The 27,521-nt window shown below is 33.6% G+C and overlaps 3 protein-coding genes across 3 annotated transcripts; 1 reads left to right on the top strand and 2 right to left on the bottom strand.

Annotated features, from left to right (window-relative positions):
• Positions 1-6,662: 6,662 nt before the first annotated feature.
• Positions 6,663-7,610, bottom strand: LOC136813106 (uncharacterized). The gene has a single exon (XM_067069631.1). The coding sequence runs from the start codon at positions 7,608-7,610 to the stop codon at positions 6,663-6,665; it is 948 nt and encodes a 315-aa protein (XP_066925732.1).
• A 9,770-nt stretch (positions 7,611-17,380) lies between these two features.
• LOC136812948 (uncharacterized) lies at positions 17,381-20,002 on the bottom strand. The gene is made up of 4 exons (XM_067069458.1): positions 19,166-20,002; positions 18,879-18,959; positions 18,373-18,476; positions 17,381-18,191 (listed from the first exon to the last, which is right to left on the bottom strand). Exons 1-4 carry the CDS (start codon positions 19,601-19,603, stop codon positions 17,705-17,707), a joined length of 1,110 nt encoding a protein of 369 aa, XP_066925559.1. The 5' UTR covers positions 19,604-20,002; the 3' UTR covers positions 17,381-17,704.
• A 20-nt stretch (positions 20,003-20,022) lies between these two features.
• On the top strand, positions 20,023-22,348 carry LOC136813098 (uncharacterized). Its single transcript, XM_067069620.1, has 4 exons — positions 20,023-20,064; positions 20,452-21,462; positions 21,856-21,946; positions 22,228-22,348. The coding sequence occupies exons 1-4, from the start codon at positions 20,043-20,045 to the stop codon at positions 22,346-22,348; spliced, it is 1,245 nt and encodes a 414-aa protein (XP_066925721.1). The 5' UTR covers positions 20,023-20,042.
• The last annotated feature ends 5,173 nt before the right edge of the window (positions 22,349-27,521 follow it).

Here is a 27,521-nt window from a genome sequence, read left to right as displayed (position 1 = left end):
GTACCTATTATGGCGGATGAAATAAAAAAAAGAGTTCATGCTTCAACTTAACCAGACCTGCATTCCCAGGACTGATTGTCAGTTCGAAATATGAATTTGAGAACAGCTCCACACATTTCTTTCCGTTCATTCGTGTACTGTCAATTGCTGTATTTCTTGAGGTTTCATTTATGTCTTACTTGGCGCACACGATGAGTATTTTATTCCAAAGCGAAACATTTTTACACGTAATAGTAATATATATTTTATGACGCTACCTTGAGGGAAGAAATTTTTGCGACTTGAAAATCTAACTTTAACGAGTTTTGCTCGTTTCACCCGAAATCGCGAAAATTTCTCCCCTCAAGTAACGGTATGTATATTTACAGAAACATTGTACACTATATTTTTTTTCAAATTTTAAGCCTGATTTTATGTATTTTCATCGTTTTGGACAGATGGGTTTATATTTGTCATTCTTCAAGGGATAATCATATGATTTTTTATATTTAAGCTGAGGTTGTATATTTTGCTATTTTACTGCAGAACAAAATGAAAAACAAGAGGACCCACGAGAGGACTTGTTTTTCATGATTTCAAATAGTCATATCAAAGATTTGCAACGTCAGTTTGCAATAAAATTTGAAGGGTTTTGCTCGGGTCCACGAAAGGAATTTATGGGCCAAATATAAAAAATCATCTGATTATCTCTGTAAGATTTTTATTTATATTTGTTTATTCTTAAGATTTTTTAGATTTGTTAGGCAAAGATAACAATCATCAAGTTGAAAACGACATTGCTTTGTTCTTTTTAACTTAGTAATAATAGCGAGGTTGAGTATCGTTAGATATATTCTGTCTCAAAAGTGTAGACACTTTACTTTTTAAGCATTTTTTCGGTACCCACTTATATGCTATATTAAAACACTTTTGGAAAGACATATAATGGTTACCTTTTTGCTTTATTTTTCGTCGTCGTGCTCCATATAAACCCTATTCTAAACTGAGTCACGAAAGAAACTTGTTCAAGTTCTCCCATATGCCACGAATAATGGCAGGCAATTAATATATTGGGACGATCTTTAGCGAAGTTAATGTCGTACCTAGAAAATAAAATTAGCATTAAATAACTTCGATAGGCTTAGTACCCAACCCCGAGCCGAAATTAAGTCTTATTTCCTTGCGCGTCAATAGAAAGATGAGTCGTTGGGTCATAAAAATTGAAGTGTTTTCACACAATTCTTGCTCTGCTTTATGCAGGCTTCTCTCTCGTCCCGAGACCGTTCATGTTACGATTCCTGCATGTTCGAAATCCTGATCCTCACCCCAGCGTTTTCATTCCTCTTTTTATATGCGCTAAATAACAACTTGCGGTAAAAAAGAAGGCCCAATTACGCATGCCTGTTATTGATGCAGGAATCCTCCCATTTTTCTGTTTAGATTCCGGCAGGTCCAAAATGCATAAAACATAATGCATATTGCATAATGCATAATGCACAATATTTGAAAAATGTCAATTAAAGAGGCTTTAATAAGGAGAATTTGAAAGATAATTTTAAAGCAAGATCTTTCTGGGTTTTCTCAGAGATTTTTTCGAACAATTGCTAATAAATTCAACGAGTTTACCCTCTTACAAAGCATTAATGTGAATGCTTTTTGTTAGATAAGCCAATATAAATTAAAGAGCTTCATCCAAGCTAGATCAAAGAAAATTGACTTCGAATCTTTTTACATTCGAATGTTTATGTTTCTTTTGAGAAAGAAGAAGGGGGAAACTTTTCTGATCTGTTGCATCTTCTTATTATTTATGCTAACAGAAAACCCTTTGTTGTTATGATTCGAATATTTTCTCTTTCGTTCGGATTCGAAAAGTAAATATTATGTCTGGGGAAATCCCTCTGATTGGAATGTTTACAAGAAACTCTTCTAAAGAGGTTTTTGCGGTTTTAGCCTCTTCAAAGGAGAGTTTTAAAAAATATAAAATCGTTCTGTAAATTACACAATACTATTATGCATTATGCAATATGCATTATGTTTTATGCATTTTGTACCTGCCGGTTTAGATTCGCACGACATTATTTCCGTAGAAATAAATTAAGGGTCTCTTTACACTTAAATGGTTACTCATCGAGGCAAAAGTTGGTATCGAAAAAAAAGTTAGTGTTGTGAAAAAAAAATTGGTATCAAAAAAAAAGTTGGTATCGAAAAAAAAAAAGTTAGTAATGAAAAATAAAGTTAGTATCGAAAAAAAAAGTTGGTATTGAAAAAAAAAGTTGGTATTAATCAACATAAAAGGGGTTGCGGAACGAGCGTTCTGTTTTCACAAAGCGAAGAAAGAGAATTCTGAGAACCGATTTTCCGTGCTTATCGGGTTCAACTGCCAATTTTTTTAGGCTACAGCAAGAAGAGCTGTTGAGACCGACTGGTGAGGCAGCACATCAAAGGACGACTACCATCCCTCTCCGATGGGATATTGGCCTGTCCCTTTAGAGCTATAGCGTGGGCGGCCGCCAATACGCCATCGGAATATCAGATAAAGAATTTTGGTACTTTTATTTCTAAATTGTGAGAAAGGTATTTCGAATGACGTTATCTTTTATACGCAAGCACCCTAAAACACCAGCTCTATCTATGGTAGCGTACCGTATAACCGCTCAACTTGACCAAAAGCTGCTAAACTAGTCAATTTATCAGATAATCTCAGTCTCGTAATTATGATATAATTGACATCAATCAACCAATCACAAGGGAGTTGAGCAGCTCTTGGTCAGTTAACTCAATTTGTATTTGTTAGACCTTGGAGAAACTTATTTGGCGAGAATTAATTTACTAGAACGTATTCTGGCGAATGTCACTTTTTTAATTTGATTTAAATTGACAATTAAATGAGAAATCTACCCTTTTCTGTTTACTACTCTAGGGTACCTAATAAGCGTCCCCCGCTAATTAATTTTTCGAAAATTTTCCACCCAGGACATTCTTATTCCAACCCCCCTGTCTATTAGGTAGCCGAGAATATGCATTTTATTGAAATAAGGTGTGATTTGGAAAAATTCCTAATAATGGGAATTAATTTTAATTTACCTTGCCTCTATTCGCCACAATAGGCATTCGAATATATCATTTGGTCTAATAAAATGACTTTTTACTTGGATTCGATAATAAGTGAAGAACAACGAAGTTAAATTTCATTAATAGAAAACTAAAAGATAATCTTTATACTGCACAATAAACTTTACAATTACATGATAAATTTACTGTGTAGTTAATAATCTCAAAAAATGATTTGTTCACAATAATTGAATTCAATTGTAGACAATAGCTTCCAATCGGTTATTTGAGATGTTGCGTATTAAATGATCCAAGTCATAGATTCAAGAAAAGGGAACAATTTGACCATTAAAACACCAATCTTTCTATCTCAAGCCATCCGTTGAAACAACAAAACCTGAAATGTTATTTTATTAACTCATTGTTATTGAATCAGATATAAATTTAAAGTAATATTGAAAGATTTGATGTACAAACACATTTCAGAGAACTTTCATGATTCTATTATGCCCCAGGGTTAATTATTGCACTTATCTTGGATTAGTTTAAGAACAGAATGTACAAAAATTATGTAAAAAAGAAAAGACAAAGACTTAAATAATAGTGAGTGTGCTTAGCTATATAAAGGAACGTAGATAGACTTACTAGTACTGTGTATGGAGATAATGAAACCATTGTAAAATTTATGTTCGATTTCTTGATAATTCGATACATGGGTACTCTTGGATAATCTTTCAGACAATATTCAACCAAACCAATCTGAAATAGGTAAAAGTTATCATAAGAAAGGGAAAATAAGCAATATGGTTAAAAAAAGTTCACTAAGTACAAAGATTGCTCTTGTTAACTTTTTTACTCTTTAATAAGCTTGTTTACCTTGGTAAAGTGAAAAATCTGTCATTGTGAAAATGACGTATTTCAAGGACTATATTGTTCTTTTGTCAGACGATAAAGTGAAATTTCTATGCTTACTGTTTGAAATTATTGCATGATCTTGCATGATCTTGCAGTTAGAAATGTTAATTTCTATTTCCTGAATGTATTTGATTGATGTGTTATTGGTTATTTGCTATTCTTTTTATTAATGCTAAAATGAAATGAAAGTAACAATACAATTGTATTCACTTAAATAATGTGACTAGAAAAGTTCCAGATTATATTCTAAATCATATAATATTCATACCAATGTTTATTAAAAAAGGGAGAAGGAAAAAGAATGCTGAAATTTTTTTTATGTTTGATTATGATAAAATTTGATATTTAAATAAATGAAAAAATGCATTAAATGCTTAAAATTTAACACTGGAAAAAATACATAAATATTCCTTTTTTTTTTGTTTATGATTTAAATCAAAATTAGTTTATAATTTGATAATATGATAACAATTTGATATTTAAATAAATAAAAAATGCTTTAAATTCAACACTGGAGAAAGTAAATGGATTAATTTACATTGTACCTAGAAAGGTTTACACTCCTTACGAATCGGAAGATGCAATGTATCCCCAAAATTTGGTAGGTGAACCCAACTCAACTAGTACCAGTGCCACTTTTTTTTTTAAATATGATTTTTCTAAATTATTGAATATCTTTTTCAAATCTTAATGTTTCCCCAGACGTGCATGATAATTTGGGGACATTTTTGTAGAAGCAGTGGAATCAGCCCTTGAAATTTTGAAAATTCAATTCCCCACAGATATTTAAAGGGATTTAGTTTAGCCTCCCTTCCCTGTTAGGGATGCTCTGAACAAGTTTTAAGAGTTAATAAATAACGGAAATTCATCATATAGAGCTAAACTATACACAACTATACGCAACTAAAAGTTATATACTATTAAAACTCCATTATATAAACAATATACACTATTCAACACGTTCAACGTTATCTAAACTCAATTTTTCCAGTATGGAGAGAATACTGTATTATAAATTTTAGTAATAAATTCTTTTCAACAGTGAGATTCAAACTGTTGTATGTTTTTGAGACCCAATTATTGCTGCGTGCCATGATGACATTTTCATGTTATCATAGCTATAGCTGAACACCTACAGAGTTCTTTCCATACAGGTTTACATTGATGACTTTTTGTAAAGTCACCGACTCTCTTCTGACTACTGCCTCTTTATTTTTGACTCTATTGTTTCTTTCTTTGTTGTTGCTCTCTTTACTTTTCTCATTACTTTTCTCGTTTTTGAGCCAAGAATCTAAGAAACCCGGCTCATCTTTACATCCATTGGCCGTCCAAAATTTAAATGAAGAAAAAGATCTAGGTCCACCATTTGCCCTTCTCATTTTTTTGTATTGTTTGTAAGCATTAAATTTCTTTTTATTATTATTATCGTTTTGATCTTTTTTTCTTTTCATCGTTACTCGTTTTATCATTAGTTTGCTGCTTTTTTAGTTTTTTTGATTTGTTGTTCTTTATTCGTGTGATCTTCAAGCTTTGCCTTTGAATTTTCGCTTATCTTGGATTTGTCAGTTTTGGATTCTTTGAGCTCGGTCTTTGAAGCAAATCTTTTCTCTCTTTGCTCCTCGGCTGCAAGTTCATCTGAAAACGAATCGTTGGATTCCACCTCCATTAACTCATCCTGCAAGCTCATATTGTGTGTTTTTTTTTAGATTTTACACTAAGAAAGAAAAGTCTCTATGTTACCATCAAGTATGATAGCAGCTGATCTATCCAAAAGGAGATAAAATTATAATGACCGTTTAAATTTAGCTACCACTGTTGTTTGAGTAAAAATTTCAAAGATCTTATCACCTTTTGGATAGCCTTGGCTTTTTAGTTGACATTTTTAAATTACACTTTTACTGCTTTGAAAATGCGGAACAGGGTACACCACGTGAAGGTAAGCCATAGGATTTTGTACCCCACCCTAAAAATACTAATCACAAAAATAAAACAATTTTTTTTAGGGTACAAGGCTGTTCAGCTGCTTTTGACTTTAGACAAAAGTTGATGTACCCCTGAAACAAACAACTATCAGCATGTTCCAGGGTGGCATGGATAGACCACACCACTATGAAAACAACTATCAACATTCATAGGTAAAAACTCTGTAAGTGACAGACAACTATCAACATGTCACCAGAGGATGGAAACAACTTTCAACATCCACCATTGATGGAAACAACTATCAACATCCATCAATCATCAACTTAAAGTCATTTGCAGCTTGACAGACAGAACATTTAAACTAATGATAGTGAGACAAATTCAATTACATGTTTTAACAGTTCCTTTTCAAAAGAAGAAAAATTGAGCTTAGATGATTCATAGCCTTCAAAATACTGCCGAATTAACGTTTGTTTGAGTTGATTTAGAGCCTTCATTTTCCCATGTTTAATTGTTTTAATAGTTCCTTGATTGAGATACTCAGAATTCTATCTTTGAGCTGCTGTTCCATTCATAACAGTAACATTTGAAAATGTCATGCATTGTCAAAAGGTCTTACATCTGTTTTAATGTAGAATAAATTAAGTTATAATTGTTGTCTTAACTTTTTAAGGTTTTATCAGTCTTATTTATAATACATGTAATTGAAAACGCCTTTCTATGCTAAGCAGAAAATTTAACAATCGCATAAAAAAAGCATTACGATGCCCTGAAACGATGTTGAGGCAATGTGATCAAGGGTCTTGAAAACATGTTAGACCATCATTGACAAAGCGATCAAATTCACATAATAGTTCTCTGTAGGTATTCAAATCGCCAAATGTTTGAAGAGTCTCGCCACTCAAAATTTTCAATCTTTCTTCTTCTTCCCTTCTTCGTGGCATCCATGGATGGTTATTGATATAATTTAGCCTATCATATGGCACTTTTTCGACCAAAGCAACATTTTCTAGCTTAGATGCCCTACTGAGGGCTGTATAAGTTATGCCAAGGTTAAGTTTCTCCATAAAAATCTCTTTATTTAACTTTATCCGAATATGAGTACATGGCTCATTAGGACCTATTGTCATACCTTGGCTTTTTGATATAGGTATACAATAACCAGGCATCAAGGGAAACCCCCTTCTAGAGCAACAGTTAGTATCACAACGTGCTTCATTGACAGGTATAGGAACCCATGTTGGGTGTTCTGGAAGCCAGCTTGGGCCTTTGTATCTTGGAAAATCTACAACAACTGCTTCTGGAAATGATGGAGGTGCTTCTCCCTCAGCATATAATATTGCAATCACTTTCCCAATTGCTCCATTATTCAATCCAAGAGGGGTTAAGCTGAGCTGATTTTTAGTCAAAAGCACACGACTTCCAACAGCAATGTGAGAGGTTGCATGTATTTGGCCCATCTGATTAACAGATTGAGTGTGATGACGTCCTTTTCCTTTGCTTGGTATAGTAGCAACAGGGATCCCCAAATGAGCTAGTTTGTTGTGGTTCTCAACATTTACCTCTTGCCACGTTTCCATAACGGTCAAACATGTGTCTGATCTAAATCCCTCTTTAGCACTTTCAGGAAGCTCACCTTCATATCTTGAATTTATTGTCTTCCAGTCATTCAAATTGAGTTTATCCTCTCTGATTCTCAGCAACATTTCCAAAAAAGACAACTGATCTGGGCCTTGTCGCATAGTTTCATTTAACAGAATCACGGCGATCCAGTTTCCAATCTTTGCCGTTTTGATTTCTGTAATAATGTCGTTTTCGATCCCGGCAAAGTTATCTTTATTTATCTTTATTTATGCAGCGTCAGCAAAGTTTTTGCTTGAGAAGACGAAAGCGGTTCATCGAAGAATAATTTAGTTGTTATCGATGATCCTGACTTTCTCAAATTTGCGGACCGGAATCTTGCTTTATTGGTCGGCGCATATTCCGAATTCATGAGGGTTTGTAAAAACTCAAAGTCAGGATTGTAGATGAAAACTAGAAATTTCATTGGTTCGACTTCGGAAGTTACAAAATGGATTTCAAGAAGATCTTTATCAATTGCTGCAATGAATTTAAGTGTAATGTTATTTCTAAGTTGAGAGAGCACAATAACTTTAGAGTTTCTTCGGATGATGTTGTCAAAAAAGTTCAAAATTATCCCATACATAGGGATATTTTTAAATCTTGTTTTAAAGAGGGTGATATCAAGACAGTGCGGTTAGCTGTTAAAATTTTTGGACTTCGCTGTTGTGTTAGGTTTAACCAGCATAAAGATTTGTCAATGATGGCTCCTTTTTGCTATGTAGCATTCGATCTAGAAGAGCTTAATCTGAGACGTGGTGATTTGGTTTTACCTTTATGCCTTACTGGATTGTATAATGATGATGAGGTCCCTGTTTTTCAAGTGTTTGTTCCCAGCTGTTGTGATGACACTGTAGTTCCAACTATTCCTCTGTGTGATATGGTTCCAATTGATCCGTTTGCACTTCTTGAAGAGCGGTTAACTGGTTTTTCTCTAACGGTGTCTAAGGATGACAAATATGTAAGCGTTAAATCAGGTCACGGATTGCAAATCGGTGACTATCTTGTGATTCGTGGTCACAATTATAAAATCACAGATGTTCACCCTGATGACGGCTGTCTCGCCGGTGCAGAAAACGCACGAAATGTGATTTATGTTGACCGGCCGTTCAAAAATAACGTCAACAATCAGGCTTTTCGGTACCGTAAAATGGTGTATGTAAATGGTAGGATTGAGTCGGTTGGTATGACAGCCTTACATACATATCGTGGCATGTCTATCCGCTTCAATGAAAACAAAAATGAGAATCTACATGGTAATATGGAGGTAATTTTCAGTTGTGCTGTGTTCAATTCGTCAGGTTACTTTACAAAAAATCTAGCCATTGCAGAAGTAGACATGTAGTTTTTTGTTTAAGTTATTTTTTGTTTCAGTCTTTTAATAGCGGTTTACTTGTAGTTTTATTCATATTCAATGTATACAGTTTAGTATTTCTTCGTAGATTTGAAAACGGAATACCAACAATGGATACAAGTTTGAACGTGATAATTAGTGATAGTACTTGAACAAAATGTAAACAAACTGTAAGGTTTGAAATATAAGTTTAAAACCGTAAAAAATGTTTATTTACATTCATTCAACTTTTTTCATGTGCAAACTATACATGCATTGTTGGTATATTTTAGAGATATATTTACGCTGAAACTTTCACCAGATTTTAGTTGACAGTGATATATGTTGTCCCAAATTTATATCTCATAGTAGATTTTTTGGTTTCACAGTTTTGTTTACATTTTTATTGGCACCAGTTTTAATCATATGTAAAAAAAATCAGAAGGATATAATTTGAAACAATAGGAATTTTTAAATGTGCGTGGATTTCAGACTTTAATCGTTACAAAATTAAGGTTTTTTGAATTTTATAAGTGATTGATTGATGGGGCTGAAAATGACAGGAATAAAAGATATCTCAAAATATATATTTGTTTATTTCTGTCATTTCTGTCATAGCAGGCAGATTAGCTTCTCCCTATCACAGAAACTGATTACGTTATATTTTTTTACACTTATAAATTTGAATAGCTAGACAATCACATTATTTGTTATCAGATTATTCTGTTATTGTTAGGTTATTGATTTAGGAAGAATATCATATTAGGAGGTATAGTTTTAACATAGTTATTTTCTTTTGAAGAATTTTCAAATAGTATTTGACAATAGAAGAGTTAAAATTTGGAGTGTATTTAATTCAGCGATTGTCCTTAAGCTAAGATATATGGTCAGGATGGCAGATATTTATTGAAAATCAAAGTGACAAAGGGGACTTTTATGACGTAATTTTTTCTTCAGGCAAAACAGTTAAGAAAAAATATTTTGCACGCTTTGCACGAAAGTGGACACCGGCCTTAAGGATCTTAATTGTAATGTTTTTATATTTTGCAATCAACTGAATGTATCTTCAAGAAATTCTTGAAGATTGGTGCGTCCATTCAAAACACAGGTTCGACCTATAGCATCACACTGCACCATTTAGTTCCATTAAGGAAATGGAACGATCGCAAAAAAATTAATTTCTTAAATCCTATTTTCTCCTTGTATGCTTTTAGTGTGAAAATCTATCTTCATGAAAAAAGAAATAATTCAAATTATATACATAACATCTGCATTTATTTTTAGAAAAGTCATATTATTTTTATTGCTAATGTTAGTTTAAGGTTTTAACACCTATTTTGATAGGAAATTCAGTTTTTTTGTTTTGTATAAATATATATTTCTGGTGTCCTTCATTCATGTTACTTTTTAAAAGTTGCATGTATGATTGCACAAGAAATGATCACAAATATTATAATAAAACAATATTTTATTTAAATTTGGATTTTATTTTATAATAAATATTCAATCTCAAATCTTTTTTATTTACAAGAAAAACACAAATTTGCCACGTTAGTTTAATTTGGGTCCTCCGCCAACCACAAATTTGTAAACTTGAAAAAAATTACACGATATAATTTTGCGAGAAAAAAAAATTCCAAGTGCATTGGTTAAAATAAATTTAGAAAAACTATTATCATTCTAATTAGCTTTCTTTTGAAACAATCCAGCAGATTATAAAAATTTACTGAATTGAGCCTTGAAAGAAAGTTATTTTTCAACATAAGCTAATTATTACAAGTAAAATACATGAATAATAATAGCAATAATAATAACAAAGTTGATGAAAATGAAATAAATTTTGTTGCCTAAAATTAATTAAAATCATGAAGAAAATTTTTTTAAATATTATAATTTATTATTTTGCACAATTCAAATTTTTCTCGAAAAATAAATAAATGAATAAATGAAAGAAACCTCACTCCCAAAAGTATAAGTACAAACCCCCAATTCCAGGTTATTATTTTATTTCCTAGTAAAATAAGAGAAAACATCATAGATCGGTTAATTCTGCCTCTCAAATTTCAAAATAAGCGCAGCACCTTAACACAAAAATCAAATAAGCATCGCTTTGAGGAAATACGGTATTTTTTGTATAATGTTCCCGAAAACGTTAAATTATGTCTTAACCAAACCTTCAAAAAAATTTACACATTGTACCAAAATAGACTAAAATTTCTTCCCTTAGATAACTTTAATCCTACATGAAATGACTAAAATATATCTCTTTAAAAACTCCCATCTTCATTCACTTGATCTGTTTCCTCATCCTCAATATCTGACAAATCTGGTTGACTTGGGTGCATAGGGCAATTTTTGTTTTTCTTGTTGTGCCCATATTGGTGACACTGTGAGCACTTCAGGCTGGATGAAACTTCCTCGACTACACTCTCAGGGAAATGAAACTGCTTCAGCCTCATCCTTCTCATGATTGTCTGAAATCTGTCAGAGTCTAAATTTGTGCTATTCAGTTCAAGTGTTTTTACTCTCTTATTCAAATGTTCACTGCCGTTACAATTAAAATACCCGTAACCAAAACCAATATCTGCCCAAAACTTCATTATGTCAGAAATGTGTTCTCTGAGAATGTGCAAGTATGGTTTTCGTCCAGTTGACTGACCTCTAGTGTACTTTTTAAAAGTACTAAAAAAATTGTTTACTCGTTCTTGAAAAGTGTTGATCCGGTCCCAGTTCACAGTAGTGGACCTGATATCCTCAGCTATATCTCTAAACATTCGGTACAGGATTATAACATTTCTCATTTTTTCAAAACTTCTGTCACCAACTAATTCACCCTCTTTCAAAAAACAACTAACAAACTTTTCAATGTTGACTTCAAACTGCTTGCAATCCTGACCAATCATCTTCAATTTAGCTGTCCCATCATAGTGTTTCTTCTTACTAAACAAAAAGTGCAAACTGTAAATACACTTTCATTCATTTAAAAAAAACCTTCAACAAAATGCTTGCAGGTCAAATCACAAAACAATCAAAAATAAATTTTCACTTACCTGTTAAAGTATGCATCAATTTGAAAAGCAAGGTAGTGACAATCAATTTGTCGCAAGGAGTCGGAAATCTTAGTTTCTTGTCGTCTGTCAACAACAATGTCATACATGAACTTCCATAAATATCTGTGGTGCGCAAGGATTAGATGAAGACCGCATGGTATGATTAATTTCAACTCAACGCAGTCCAAAAGGAGAGGAGCCTTAAAAATAGAAATATAAAAGGGACCTAAATTTTGTGCAAACTATTTTTTTACAGAGTAACTTTTGTGGAAGTAATTTTCACTTTTTAAGAACCTGCGGGAATGCGAAAAAAAAAATTCACAAGCAACCTTAATAAACTTTGTGGTCTAAATGTTATGAAAAATATTTAATATCCCATATTGCATTATAACCCATTAAAAATGTTCAAGAACTTTCTTTCTTTTCCTTATTAAAGAATCGTGATTGCTAAAACATGAAAATAATTTATGAATAACCACGACCAGTTCTCAGAGGCCCTCGTGTGCCTAGAACTGTGTAGACATAATAATAATAGTAATAATAATAATAAAAACAGATTTTTACTTACATACTGCCCAAAATGATTTTGCTGAAACGTTTTAAACTTGGTAGAACCGTGGTCAGGGTGTCCTCCAAGGACCTTCAATGCTTCCTGGCCATTTGATACACACCCTTAAGGAAAAATTCAGTACGCATGTAGTAAACATGTAGTACACATCAAGTAAATTTGAAGTAAACATAGTAAACATAAAGTAAACATCTGACCAAACAGTTCGCAGTACCAGTAAGCTATGAAAAAGTGGTACACTTTTTTCAGTACACATTGAAAAAATGAGTAAACAATAAATTAACAGTACACAATTTTTAGTACACATTGAAAAAGGCAGTAAACAATAAAAAAACAGTACACAATTTTTAGTACACATTGAAAAAGGCAATAAACAATAAAAAAACAGTACACAATTTTTAGTAAACTTTAAAGAGGCCCAGTAAACAAAAAGAAATCAGTACACAAAATAAGGATGCAATGAAAAAAAGAGTATGCAGAATGAAAAGTGATTCAAATTATGAGTAAACAGTAAAAAAAGGTTTAGACATGGAAAATCAGTACACAGCTACCATACTACTTCGACTAAACGCCAGCTGGGGGCGTTCGTTAAGTTTGGATTTTAGGAGGGGACGTTCAACATTTTGAAAAAATGAAAAAACACCACCAGGGTTTTGCTCAAGGATAAAGTGTGCAAAATTTCAGCCTGATCGGACCATTTTTGAAGTCCCCATCCTGTCCCAAAGTTCTAGCCTCGTTTTGGCGAAAAACTCGTCCCAAGGCCCAAAAAATCAAAATTTTGAAAAAATGAAAAAAGTACCCCCAGATGTTTACGCAAGGATCAAGTGTGCAAAATTTCAGTCAAATACAATCATTTTTGAAGTCTCCAGTCTGCCCCAAAGTTTTAGCCTCATTTTGGCGAAAAACTTGTCCCCAGGCCCTAAAAATCAAAATTTTGAAAAAAATGAAAAAAACACCCCCAGGGATTTGCCCAAGGATGAAGTGTGCAAAATTTCAGCCTGATCGGATCATTTTTGAAGTCTCCAGCCTGCCCCAAAGTTTTAGCCTCGTTTTGGCGAAAAACCTGTCCCCAGGCCCCAAAAATCAAAATTTAGAAAAAATGAAAAAACTACCCCCAGAGATTTGCCCAAGGATGAAGTGTGCAAAATTTCAGCCCAATCAGATCATTTTTGTAGTCTCCAGCCTGCCCCTGAGGGGACAGACAGACAGATACTACACAGACAACTAACAGACATTGTCAGAGATTCTAGCTCAACTGAAATTGAGAACTGCACTGCACACTGAAGTTGGGTATTATGTTTGAATATTCCCAGCAAAAACATCCAAACATAATTATGGGAGTCATCTATAAGATTAGAGGACATATAAATATCATACCTTTATATGGAACTTTTTAGGAGCACCCTGTCTCACTTGCTTGCCTTTTTGTTTACTGTTTTATTCTTCTTTTCCATCGTATTTTGCCGCGCGCGCGTTCGCGCGTTCGAACAATGCAATGACTTCCATTCGAATGTTAAATTCGAATGTTTTGGTCAAATTCGAATGCTTTGCTATTTAGCTGTCTTGGTATCCAAAACAAAACATTTCTTTCAAAATTTTAATGGTGACAAGATGGTGAAGCTGGGTGAAGTGAAGATGGAAAGAAAAACAGAAAGAATAAACATTATTGCAAAGACTTATTTGTTTGTAAAAGTTTGTTTTAATTACATATTATATGTTCACCAGTTTACTATCAATCAATGGAAAGCAGGAAATTTTAGCCATGTATGGAGGTTTTTGGTTAGATTGGAGTGAATTAGAATCAGTTTTCTATATGGTTTTGTAAACAAATTATGTGAAGTTTGTGATTATGTTTGAGTTGAGTGGAATGTGATGGAAGAATGTTTCAAGAAGTTTTGATGACAAGCAAAGGAGGTAGCACAAGACAGTTGGATCTCTGTAGTAAGTTCTACATATTTTATTTCACATTAGTCTGTTGCGCCTGAGCTGAACTTTGGACAAGGCAAAAATTTCAATTGAGTACAAGTGTACTGTAAGTGTACTGAAATGGGTCAGGTACACAGTTTACTGTCTCATTTACGTACTGTATTGTTTACTCATTTCAGTACACTGTGTACTAGATTTTTTGAAGTACACAACAAGTAAACAAGTACACAGTTTACTGTCTCATTTACGTACTGTATTGTTTACTCATTTCAGTACACTGTGTACTAGATTTTTTAAAGTACACAACAAGTAAACAAGTACACAGTTTACTGTCTCATTTACGTACTGTATTGTTTACTCATTTCAGTACACTGTGTACTAGATTTTTTGAAGTACACAGGAGTACGTAAGTAGTACACAATTGAGACAAAAAAATTTACTGATTGTGTACTTAGAAGTTTACTGCTGATTTTTCCTTAAGGGCATTCTGCCATTGTTTGGTGTACTTTTTCACTCAACACATCAGAATCCCAATCTTTGATTTGACGTTTACAATAAAAACAACCGTACGTGCTGGTAGACGAACATTTACCGATAACTTCTTTCACGAAAGACAAGTCAGCACACATTATACACTACTAAGTCAAAAAACATAGATTTTGGACACAAACTATGTTTTTTATTGACAACCAACTGCTTTTCTTAGACAACCAACAACTTTTTTTGGATTATCAATAGTTTTTATTGAAAACCAACAAATTTTATCGATAATCAACAATTTTTATTGTTAATCAACAAATTTTATCGATAATCAACAATTTTTATTGTTAATCAACAATTTTTATTGTTAATCAACAATTTTTATTGTAAATCAACAATTTTTATTGTTAATCAACAAGTTTTATTGATGATCAATATTTTTTTATTGGCAACCAACAAATTTCATTGACAATCAATAATTTTAATTGCCAACCAACTATTTTCATCGACAATGAATAATTCTATTGGATTGACAATAGTTTTTACTGGCAATAAATAAATTTCATAGCTTAGCATTAATTTCCATCAGAAACCAATATTATCTTATCATTCTTGGTTGTCAAGATTTTTCATTGCTACCAAGACAAGTTTTCAAAATCCTATTGACTGCAAACTTTTAATTTAATCTCAATCTTGAAATTGATTATTATACCTAATTCCATTTCCTGATCCTTTTTTTAAAGGCTCTTCTTTCTTGAGACAACCTTTTTCTCAACCTTTCTACCCTTTCTACATTCTTTTGAGACATTTCACTGTAGGAAAGAAAACGATCGAACATTCGAATTTCGACCAATCAGTGCGTGTTGTGATCACATGCACGAAGCATGATCGAATTTGTAAACAAATATGGCGGAATGTGTGCGGAGAGAATTCCAATGGGATGTAGTTCCCCAAGAAAAAAAACAGGAAAAAAGACTACAATTTAAACGTTGATAGGAATAGAAATTGACTTTTGTTAAAGGATCATTGCTAAATTAAAATGACCCATAAAACTTTGGGAAAGAATGAGGTTTTAATGTAAATGTAAAGGCAGACACGGAAGACGGGGGGCAGGGGGGTGTAGATCAAAAGTGGAAAATGTATTTCGTTATTTTTTGATGGTATCAAACGGTTATAATGATTTTACTAATTCATTTCTTTGTTCTTATTTCTTCAGGTGTATAACAGATAGGAGCTAGACTCAAGACAAAACTCAGTTATATGCAGTACTGGTTATATGGTTTGAAAGTCATTAGTAAGTATCGGAGAAAAGTCATCATTTACATATCTATTTTCGAGCTCTTTTAAACAAACAAAAAAACTGAAGAAACTTCTCCGATTAAAACTTACAACTTTGAAAAACCCCATTATTTAGTGGAAAGTTTTATTATTGGACGCTATTTCTGGTTGGATTTTTCTTTAGAAATTTTTCTGAACAGTTTAGTCTATTTGGTAACCTAAATCGTCAATATTAAAACAGTACAGGTATGCTTTTTTATTTTAGAATCGTTCAAGGATCAGAGAAGATTAACTAAGACAAACAAAGTCCAAAGTAGAAAGGAAGAAAATTAACAATCAACAATTTTGAAAACAGAAATCTATTTTCAGATCAGAATTGTTATCAGAATTTTCATCAGAATTTTCAGAATTAGTTTTCGTATTTACAAAATGAATAATTATATGTGTTAATAAATATTTGCTAAATTAGAAATGCGAATAATATAGAATAGCTATCTACAAATGAATAAATATTATATATAATAACTTACAATTTTAATCTCAACTTCAATTTATTATTGTATTATATATAAATTCTAGGGAAATTCTATTTATGGAAATTCTATTTATATATAAATAGAGTACGATTAAAATACCATAGAATATATTGATATGTACAGACAAAGATGAATTTACGGTATGTTAAAAAGTCTCACATACAATCTAAGCAAAATAATTCTCAGATAGGAATTCTAGGATTTAAAGTTTCTATAACAAAAAAGAGGCAAAGAGGGTAAAAAAGACACCACAATACAAAACAAAGGAATGACAACACAAGGAGTTGCCGTGTATTCTAATTTTTCATTCGTCCAAAGGAACTTACTTATCATATGTGGCAGTTAAAAGGGAGGTTTTCCGATTCTTCAGATGCTCAAAATCGAATTATGTTTTAAGAAAAATGGTGGCTAGGAAGGAATCAAGACGAAAGAGACAAATGCAATGAAAGGGCCATTTGCTTTACTGTGCTTGTTATATATAAAAAAAAAATCACTGACTATTATTTTTTCTTTATGAGAAAGCATTTTGCTGCAAAGTTGCAATTGTAATGACCCTTTCAAAGCGTAAAAAAATAAAGTAATCTAGAAAATCATCGAAACCATTATAATCGTCAATAGAGAAAAAGAATCTTAAAATGTCCATTTTTTGCTGTTTTGAGAAAACATACTAAAACATTGAAGTGAATACTTAATTTTTTTTTGCTTTAGAAAAACCATCAGAACATGCTAATAACCCCTCGAATTATTTTGAACATAGAAAAAGGGTTTCACCTTCTAAATAAAAATTGAAACAAGAAAATCTTGAAAAAAGATTCTAGCTGATTTGGACACAAGGCTGTCTTTTTCTCCAAGGATAAAACAATTACAAGCAGTACCAGCGAAAGAGAAGATCTGCTTCCATCCCTTTTATTATACTATTCCATCAAAAGATAGGCACTCCCCACCGACCCACCCTAACAACAAAATCGATAAGTTGTGATTTTTTTAACGTCTCATTCCTTTCGAACTTAAATTTAAATTTCTTAAAGCATTTCTGTGACAACATTTACGATTTTGTTGTTTCTGACCCTTCCTCCTTCTCCCCCTCCTCTGAAAACCACTCCTTGCAATAACGGTCATAATGGCATCGATGATTTTCTAGATTTTTTATCTCATTACCTTCGCCAAGTTCAACAACGTCCAGGATACATTTCGACGAAGCACTGGATGACTTGCGTTTCCATGATATCATGAGGTTGCCGTCTTTCGTCCGGATTTCTTCCACGTCCACCATTTTATTCTCGCCTTCTTGAACATCTTCAAGCAAATAGGCGAAGCCCATTTGCCTCTCCCATGCCACAACAACATAACTATGCTTTTCAATTTTCGGAGGATATTGTGCCGATATGATCGATTCAGCGATGTCTTCGATGCTTGGGTGTTCTGGTTCTGGTTCTAGTTGATCTGGTTGCGCAGTGGTCTTTTTTACCCTCTTTGGTTTCTTCTTTTTGTACTCGTTCACCGATTTGAAGCCTTTTTCCTCTGCTTCTCTCCTAGTATAAAAAGATAGATCAATTACAAATTTTGAAGGTTATCTCGAACAAAAAAAACAAAGTTGTAAACATGTATGAATAACACAAAGAATGTTCAACGAGGGTAAATTTTCTTTCAAAGTTTTAAAGACCTCCAACTTTTTAACAATGTGAAAATGTTTTGACAGAATATGTAACTCACTTTAGCTTAGATTGACTTTTTTGTCCAGCCAATAATAACGACAGCTTCTCGTTGAGGGTTTGGTACGTGGTGGCGTCGTTGTCATGCTTTAGTACGCGGATCATCTAAGAATTCAAAATAAGGACAAAATTAGTACACATTGCGTAATATTACCATAACAGAATTACCAGTTATCAAATCAACAAACTTTTAGTTTTTTTAGTATACAACTTGAGCTGAATTAACATGTACAAATATATGTAAGAAGAAGAACTAATTTTAAAACATAACCAAATTCACTTTTACGCTTTACATTTACAAAATCGTTTTGTTTGCAAAATTTCAAAACATTCGAATTGGACTTTCTGAATTACGTCATAACCGAATAGCCAATCAGCTGCTTACAAATAAATATATGAAATACAAGGGAACACCCGGGAAAAAGTGGACCTCTGTCTATTTATTTACGTAACTCTCCCTACAAAGGATAAAATGCTCCTCCAAAATAATAAATGAATAAAAATTACCCAATAAACTGCATTCATCTTTTGAAGCTTGTTCTTGCTAGCTGTCAGTTGGAATTTTTCAATCGCTTTCTTGGCAACATTCTGACAAATGAAAAAAATTATTCACTTATTAGAAGATTTCTGTATATAGATGGAGGAAAAAAATGACATGCCAAGACTTTTCTTCGAAAATGAAACATCCCCAACCCCGTACATGTATGCGGAAGGTATATAAGTTTAAAATGAGATTAAATTTCAACAGAAAAGACCAACCAACTCAATTATTAAAGATCTGAAGTATTACATACCAAATAAAGTGTATGGGCAGCAGAATAATCTGGCCTTCTTCTGTCAAAATAGTCCTGAAGCACGTAAGATTTTCTGTTGCATTGGCAGAGTGGTACTGTGTCCTTCCATTGGTTATAAAAATTTAAAAGAAATGCGTATGATGGTGCTTCATTGGTGTGTGGGTCTTGAGCGGTAGATGGTTCGGATACTTCGGATGGTTCTGTTAGTTCGGTTGGTTCGGTATGGTCTGTAGCTGTAGCGTTTGAAGTTTGCGGCGGGAATAAGTTTGTAAAATTGTGTGAATTGTAGTGCGTAGGTGTAAATGGCGAAGGAAATCTTGTTGGATGATGAAAGGATGGAAAATACCAATTTTGCTGTTGCATACTATTATGTTCGAAATCTTTGCCCGGAGGTGTTATCAAAATGTTTCCATTCCCGGTGGCACTGGCTGATGACATGGCTGCTTCCAATCTCGGTATGAACAAAAATGATGAATAATGAATAAGATCTCAATAATATTTTCGATGAATCGAACGATAAAAATTCGAAAATATATTGTCTGGCAATATTCGTTCGAAAAAATATTGACTACCTATAATTTCGTTCGAAAAAATATTGACTAACTATAATTTCGTTCGAAAAATTATTGACTGCCTATATTTTTGCTCGAAAAATTATTGACTGCCTATACTTTAGCTCGAAAAAATATTGAAATCCTATAATTTTGTTCGAAAAATTATTTCCCCCCAAGATTTTGTTCTAAAGTGAAAACATTTTATAAGGACTCACAAAAAGCAAATTAATCATTTCCCTCCAAAGATTCGTATTGGTGGTTCACTGGTTAATGAAAATCATAAGATTTATTGTACTCAGAAAAATAATTTTCACTTTGAAAGAATGAATTCAAGACTTGCAGGAGGTAAGAAAATTTTACTTAACTTTAATGAAGTGGCATCGTGTTGTCGACAATGTGTTTTGTTTACCAACTGAATAACTGTCGTTCTTGAAGCAATTTTGATCGGGCTTACGATCTTTTGTAAAATATCCGTTGACCATATTTGGTCATAAGTATTAAAAAACCAATCAGCGTTCGTAATTCTTTTTATTGACACTCCCTGAGGCATGTACTGTTCATTCAGAGTGTATCATTTTTAACCTCCATGCGCCTTTGTTTTGGTAAAAATTGAAAGTTTAAAATGTCAGTCCAATTTTAGCAGCGAAGCAATCTTGTCGGTCGGCAAGAGTACCCCCGGTTGTGGTTGTTACAAACAAAGCAAACAAATTATTTACTTCTTTTCAATTTCAGGTAGACCGTGTAACTGCACTAGCTATCGGTGTAATGGAGCGATCCGTTCATCAAAGACAATTTATCGCCATGCAAAAACTGATGCTTCATATGCCATTCAAAAAACCACAGCACCTCTTGAAACTCAAAACATTGACTGTCCGTATTACCCTGGACTTTTTGAAACCCATCCAGCAGCTAAGACACCTCTTTTCCTTGATGCTGATATCTCCGTCTTAGACCATATCTTTTTGGAGTTTCGTAAATTTGTTTCGCATCCTAGCTATGCTAAGGCAACTGTTTCTGAGAGCTTTCGCAACGATAAACTTTTTAAATTACCCAAACCCAACGAATCTTGTTCATCTTATGAAGAGGCAAAAGCCAAGATCAAAGACTTTCTTATACCGATCCAGACTTTCAAGGCGTGTGAAAAGGACTGCGTGGTTTTTAGAAATGAACTCTCTTCTGCTAAAACGTGTCCGAAGTGTGGAAGTAGTAAAACCAAATCCAAAACATTCAAATACTTTCCTATCGGACCGCGAATCGCCCGTTTGTATCAAAATGAAAACTTGGTGCGCATATTGCAGGCTCATACTACCCGCCCGAAGGATGGATATTTGCGTGACATATGGGATACCAGCAGATGGGAGAATTGGTTTGACGAGGATGGAGAGTTTAAAGGTGATGACGACGGCGTGGTTTTAAATTTTTGCAGTGATGGTGTCAACCCGTTCAAAACGATGCACCACGTCTACTCGATGTGGCCACTGATGTTATCGATCCTTAATTTTCCGCCCGCTCTGCGAAAATCTGTTGGTGGCATTATGCTGGTTGGAATTATCCCTGGCAACGGCAGAAAGGAAGCCTTCCACGTTGATCCATATTTTGAAATTTTGGTTGATGAACTAATGGTACTTTCAGATTGTCAAACTTTCCACCCGGGATATATGGAAGCACCCGTGAGAATCAAAGTACGCCTCCTGCAATACGTTTTGGATTTCCCTGCAATCTCTAAAGTACTTCAGCAACCAGGTTTGTCTAATTTTAGATTAGGGGTGATCATCATGGATGTTTTAGATTTTCGGAAATTACTATTCCAGGGTTTCGAAATTTTTGATAGTTTGAAATGAGTTAGACAGGGTTTTGCAATTTAAGTTTTTTTCTTTTAATGTTTGGAATGTCTTCGATTTAAAGGCGTTTTTTCACTTCTTTGTCTTCGATTTAAAGGCGTTTTTTTTACTTCTTTGTTTTTTTAATGTTTGGAATGTCTTCGATTTAAAGGCGTTTTTTTTACTTCTTTGTTTTTTTAATGTTTGGAATGTCTTCGATTTAAAGGCGTTTTTTTATTTCTTTGATGATGAATTCCCTGAGCTTGGCAATTTACTTTCTTTATTTAATTAGAATTTACAACAATTTACATTTTAGCCGCTGGTGGACTCAAGGCCTGTCCTTGGTGCAAATTAGAAGGTTGTTACTGTCATGCTCTGAATAAAACCGTATATATCAACATTCGAAGGTAATACATACTGGGGACTCATCCTGTTGTTCATATTCAACTTAAATTCTAAATTAAATTTTTATCTTGTTTTTTATATACATTTTGGTACCTTAAGAGCCGTTTTTAAAAAAATCTTCAGAATAAAGAAAGTGCGATACCTCACCCTCTTAGATTTTGCTGAAATTTGGACGTTTAAATACACTAAAATGTCAACATATTTCAACCATAATTGTATACACAAAAAAATGATGTCAGGTTTAGACTGGTTCAGAAGTGAGAAACTAATTTTGGTATTATAGGAACCTAGACCCAACACACTGTCTTCGCAAGAGCAAGTCGTTTTCAAAAGTCGAGAAGGAAGAGAAACCAGGCTCAAAAAAAGTTGTTGGTTGTCTAAGAAAAGCAGTTGGTTGTCAATAAAAAACATAGTTTGTGTCCAAAATCTATGTTTTTTGACTTAGTAGTGATAGGCAAAACATTGAAGTGTTCAAGCTCACCATTGGATGTAGGTATTGAAATACCATTAAACATCAACTCTTTAATTTCTTTGTAATGCTCAGATACATGGATTTCAATATTCAATCGAGACTCTGAACCGCGCCATAGGGAGGAAAGAAACTGTCCATATGGTGAATGAAGCAAACATTCATTATTGAGAACTGAGTATGAAATCTGCTCAGTTGGAATTTTTCCAGCCCCTCTAAAGTTGTCTCCAGTCAGACGAATGAAAAGAGTTTTCAAATTTGGATTAAAATGTCCATACAAATCAGAATTTAATTCCTTCAAACCATTAAACAATTTTTGTTGCTGGGGAAAGCTGGGAAATTTCAGTCTTGGAAACCAAAATTTGCTTCTCAAAAAGGAGATCAAAGTTTCTTCAGCCTTAGATTTGCATGAAAAGCAACAATCACCATCACATTGACAGAACTTTCTCTTGATAGTACCAACATCTAAGGTTTTTAAAAAATTTTGAATGTTGTCGTAAGACGGAAGAATAACATTTTCTTTTTTTAGAGTTTTTTTCATGTTTTTATAGCCTCTTTGGGACAAATCTGCTCGATCAAGAATTAAAGAAGCACCATTCCACTCAGTGATTTGTGTTGTTTGAGGTGGGTTTTTGGATACAGTCTTTGAAATTTTTCTTTTGAATATATCATTTTCAATTACACTTTCTTCAACGAGATCGTAATGGTTTTCCAAAAGATAGGAGACGTAACCTGAAAATTCCAAAGTAAAATGGTTTTAAAGTAAAATGGTTTTAAGTTAGCATGGAGCTCTGTAAAAAATTGCACACTGAAAAGCTAAAATCTATTTCCCACTGAATAAGCCTATATATACTATAAACAGATCATTAAAAATGTAAAGGGTTTATGACTATGGTTTTTAAAACAAAATAGCTGAAAGGACACAAAAACGTAGAGCTTTAAGTTAAACAATAGGTTTAATTGAGGATCAGAAATGCTGATTAAGGCCGGTTTCCACTTTCATGCGAAGCGCGCGAAAGATTTTTCTTAACCGTTTTTGCCTGAAGAAAAGATTATGCCATAAAAAAGTTTCGCGTGAAAAAAAAAGTTGAAGGAAGTTCAACTTTTTTCAACCGTTACGTCAATTTTGACCAATGGAATTGCTTCTTTTTTCAATCAACCAATGACTTTACAAATAACGTTGAAAAATTTTGTGCACTTTGCACGAAAGTGGACACCAGCCTTTATAGAAAGAAAGAAAAGATACTTTTAACATCTCCAAAGCTGGCATAGTCCACAACAGCGTTGATTTTTGAGTTTCGCTTCTCAATGGCTTGTTTCGATTTTAAATCATCAGTTGGACCAGCATTTCTCAATCTTATGTTCTGAATGTCTCGGAGTCTATCATCTTCGAAACTATCACGATTCCTATCAGGGAGTCTCAAAACATTCAAAACATCTTTACGGTGGAAACCAAAAAATTCATACCCAGACCAACCCTTAAGGAAAAATTCAGTACGCATGTAGTAAACATGTAGTACACATCAAGTAAATTTGAAGTAAACATAGTAAACATAAAGTAAACATCTGACCAAACAGTTCGCAGTACCAGTAAGCTATGAAAAAGTGGTACACTTTTTTCAGTACACATTGAAAAAATGAGTAAACAATAAATTAATAGTACACAATTTTTAGTACACATTGAAAAAGGCAGTAAACAATAAAAAAACAGTACACAATTTTTAGTACACATTGAAAAAGGCAGTAAACAATAAAAAAACAGTACACAATTTTTTAAAGAGGCCCAGTAAACAAAAAGAAATCAGTACACAAAATAAGGATGCAATGAAAAAAACAGTATGCAGAATGAAAAGTGATTCAAATTATGAGTAAACAGTAAAAAAAGGTTTAGACATGGAAAATCAGTACACAGCTACCATACTACTTCGACTAAACGCCAGCTGGGGCGTTCGTTAAATTTGGATTTTAGGAGGGGACGTTCAACATTTTGAAAAAATGAAAAACACCCCCAGGGTTTTGCCCAAGGATAAAGTGTGCAAAATTTCAGCCTGATCGGACCATTTTTGAAGTCCCCATCCTGTCCCAAAGTTCTAGCCTCGTTTTGGCGAGAAACTCGTCCCAAGGCCCAAAAAATCAAAATTTTGAAAAAATGAAAAAAGCACCCCCAGATGTTTACGCAAGGATCAAGTGTGCAAAATTTCAGTCAAATACAATCATTTTTGAAGTCTCCAGCCTGCCCCAAAGTTTTAGCCTCATTTTGGCGAAAAACTTGTCCCCAGGCCCTAAAAATCAAAATTTTGAAAAAAATGAAAAGAACACCCCCAGGGATTTGCCCAAGGATGAAGTGTGCAAAGTTTCAGCCTGATCGGATCATTTTTGAAGTCTCCAGCCTGCCCCAAAGTTTTAGCCTCGTTTTGGCGAAAAACCTGTCCCCAGGCCCCAAAAATCTAAATTTAGAAAAAATGAAAAAAACTACCCCCAGAGATTTGCCCAAGGATGAAGTGTGCAAAATTTCAGCCCAATCAGATCATTTTTGAAGTCTCCAGCCTGCCCCAAAGTCTGAGGGGACAGACAGACAGATACTACACAGACAACAGACATTGTCAGAGATTCTAGCTCAACTGAAATTGAGAACTGCACTGCACACTGAAGTTGGGTATTATGTTTGAATATTCCCAGCAAAAACATCCAAACATAATTATGGGAGTCATCTATAAGATTAGAGGACATATAAATATCATACCTTTATATGGAACTTTTTAGGAGCACCCTGTCTCACTTGCTTGCCTTTTTGTTTACTGTTTTATTCTTCTTTTCCATCGTATTTTGCCGCGCGCGCGTTCGCGCGTTCGAACAATGCAATGACTTCCATTCGAATGTTAAATTCGAATGTTTTGGTCAAATTCGAATGCTTTTTGCTATTTAGCTGTCTTGGTATCCAAAACAAAACATTTCTTTCAAAATTTTAATGGTGACAAGATGGTGAAGCTGGAAGATGGAAAGAATAAACATTATTGCAAAGACGTATTTGTTTGTAAAAGTTTATGTTTTAATTACATATTATATGTTCACCAGTTTACTATCAATTAATGAAAAGCAGGAAATTTTAGCCATGTATGGAGGTTTTTGGTTAGATTGGAGTGAATTAGAATCAGTTTTCTATATGGTTTTGTAAACAAATTATGTGAAGTTTGTGATTATGTTTGAGTTGAGTGGAATGTGATGGAAGAATGTTTCAAGAAGTTTTGATGACAAGCAAAGGAGGTAGCACAAGACAGTTGGATCTCTGTAAGTTCTACATATTTTATTTCACATTAGTCTGTTGCGCCTGAGCTGAACTTTGGACAAGGCAAAAATTTCAATTGAGTACAATTGTACTGTAAGTGTACTGAAATGGGTCAGTACACAGTTTACTGTCTCATTTACGTACTGTATTGTTTACTCATTTCAGTACACTGTGTACTAGATTTTTTGAAGTACACAACAAGTAAACAAGTACACAGTTTACTGTCTCATTTACGTACTGTATTGTTTACTCATTTCAGTACACTGTGTACTAGATTTTTTGAAGTACACAACAAGTAAACAAGTACACAGTTTACTGTCTCATTTACGTACTGTATTGTTTACTCATTTCAGTACACTGTGTACTAGATTTTTTGAAGTACACAGGAGTACGTAAGTAGTACACAATTGAGACAAAAAAATTTACTGATTGTGTACTTAGAAGTTTACTGCTGATTTTTCCTTAAGGGAATGTCTCAATGTGACCGCACCAATAGATTTTAAAATTTTTGATACTGCAGTAGTTATATTCTCAGACTGTATTGAATTCTCATTTGCCTCACAAACATAATTAGGCAAGGGACCATTCAACAAAACTTTACAGGTGACAACAAACACTTTACCTGTAGAACACTTCACTCCTCTGGAGGAGATATAGCCTCGTCTAACATTATACCTGGCACCGTTAAATTCTTTAATGTATGCATCTGAAAATTCCCCAGAAACAACATGACCAAAACATTGTACACCAATCCAAGGGCAATGACAGTTGTCTCCATCATAATCAATAAGTTCTGTACTTGAACAATTAGTTTCATTTGAATTACCAGCTGCTTCAATAAGAGGAAGTCTCTCCCAAGTTGTTAAGATGCGCTTGACATCAGTTCGGTCAAGCCCAAAAAACTTAACACCAGACCACCTCTTGGTGGTGTTGACATTCAAATCACTAATGATCTGGTTTGAAAGAGGAGTCATTTTCAATCCAGTTATGCTCTTTTCCTCAACAGAAGAAAAAGTGTTGTTCTCCAGAAGTTTAAAAGCAGTAACTTTGAACAGCGGTAAACCCATCGTGGTTTTTCCGATAGAGCAAACAACCTTGTAAATAGAATCGTCCCCCTTCAAGATTCTTACGGATTTAAAGCCATCATGCATTAGAGACCCATCCCTTAAAACCCAGTTTGAATCATTTCGTACTGGGGATCCAGTGGAAATACAAACGAGCCATCCAATTTTTGAGTTTTCATCAGTGATGAACTTCTGAATTTTCTTCACATCATCCATATTCTCTCTGTTATTTACAGCTAAAGAAAGTTTTAAATTTATCAGAAAAATATCTTATATATATATTCTATACCTTAAAGATCGCTATTTCTTACAGAATACGATGTAAAAAAGGAAAACAACACCAAAACATATCATTTCCCTTCCAATAAAACAAGCCATCATTCCGTACGCTTCGGACGCCATCTTTGTTTTATTTTCCTTTCGCCTCGGCAAATTATTCTCGGCCGAGCGCATAATAATAAAGATCCCTCAAATCCCGGGTCATCCCGGTTTAGATCCCTCGTGAATAAATTAGAACAACAAAAGAATAGAAGCATGAATTATGCATCTTTTTATTGAAAACAATGCTAAGATAATTATATTTTCAGAATAAATTAACTTTTTCACATTCCCGGCATTTTTCCCACTGAAATCTACGGAAATTGAAAAAGCGCGGGAAAAACACAATTCTATGAAAATTACGCTGGTAGGCTTGAGGCGTAAGGCCGCGGATCGCCGTGAATACAATGTGAAAATGTACGATAGATTCCATAACCGGC

The sequence above is a fragment of the Clytia hemisphaerica genome, unplaced genomic scaffold (assembly GCF_902728285.1).
Source record: "Clytia hemisphaerica strain Z4C2 unplaced genomic scaffold, Clytia hemisphaerica genome assembly, whole genome shotgun sequence".
NCBI classification, from domain to species: Eukaryota; Metazoa; Cnidaria; class Hydrozoa; order Leptothecata; family Clytiidae; genus Clytia; species Clytia hemisphaerica.
The sequence above is the reverse complement of the archived record's forward strand: the minus strand, read 5'-3'. Positions and strand labels throughout refer to the sequence as shown.

Excerpts from the sequence above, each read along its gene's own strand:
- LOC136812948 (XM_067069458.1), bottom strand. The coding sequence starts at position 19,603 with ATGTCATCAGCCAGTGCCACCGGGAATGGAAACATTTTGATAACACCT. Across the intron at positions 18,477-18,878 it reads AGATGAATGCAGTTTATTGG|ATGATCCGCGTACTAAAGCA; the intron begins GTAATTTTTATT and ends TTGAATTCTTAG. Across the intron at positions 18,192-18,372 it reads AAAAGTCAATCTAAGCTAAA|GAGAGAAGCAGAGGAAAAAG; the intron begins GTGAGTTACATA and ends TTTTTATACTAG.
- LOC136813106 (XM_067069631.1), bottom strand. The coding sequence starts at position 7,610 with ATGCGACAAGGCCCAGATCAGTTGTCTTTTTTGGAAATGTTGCTGAGA.
- LOC136813098 (XM_067069620.1), top strand. The coding sequence starts at position 20,043 with ATGAATTCAAGACTTGCAGGAG. Across the intron at positions 20,065-20,451 it reads GAATTCAAGACTTGCAGGAG|GTAGACCGTGTAACTGCACT; the intron begins GTAAGAAAATTT and ends TTTCAATTTCAG. Across the intron at positions 21,463-21,855 it reads TAAAGTACTTCAGCAACCAG|CCGCTGGTGGACTCAAGGCC; the intron begins GTTTGTCTAATT and ends TTTACATTTTAG.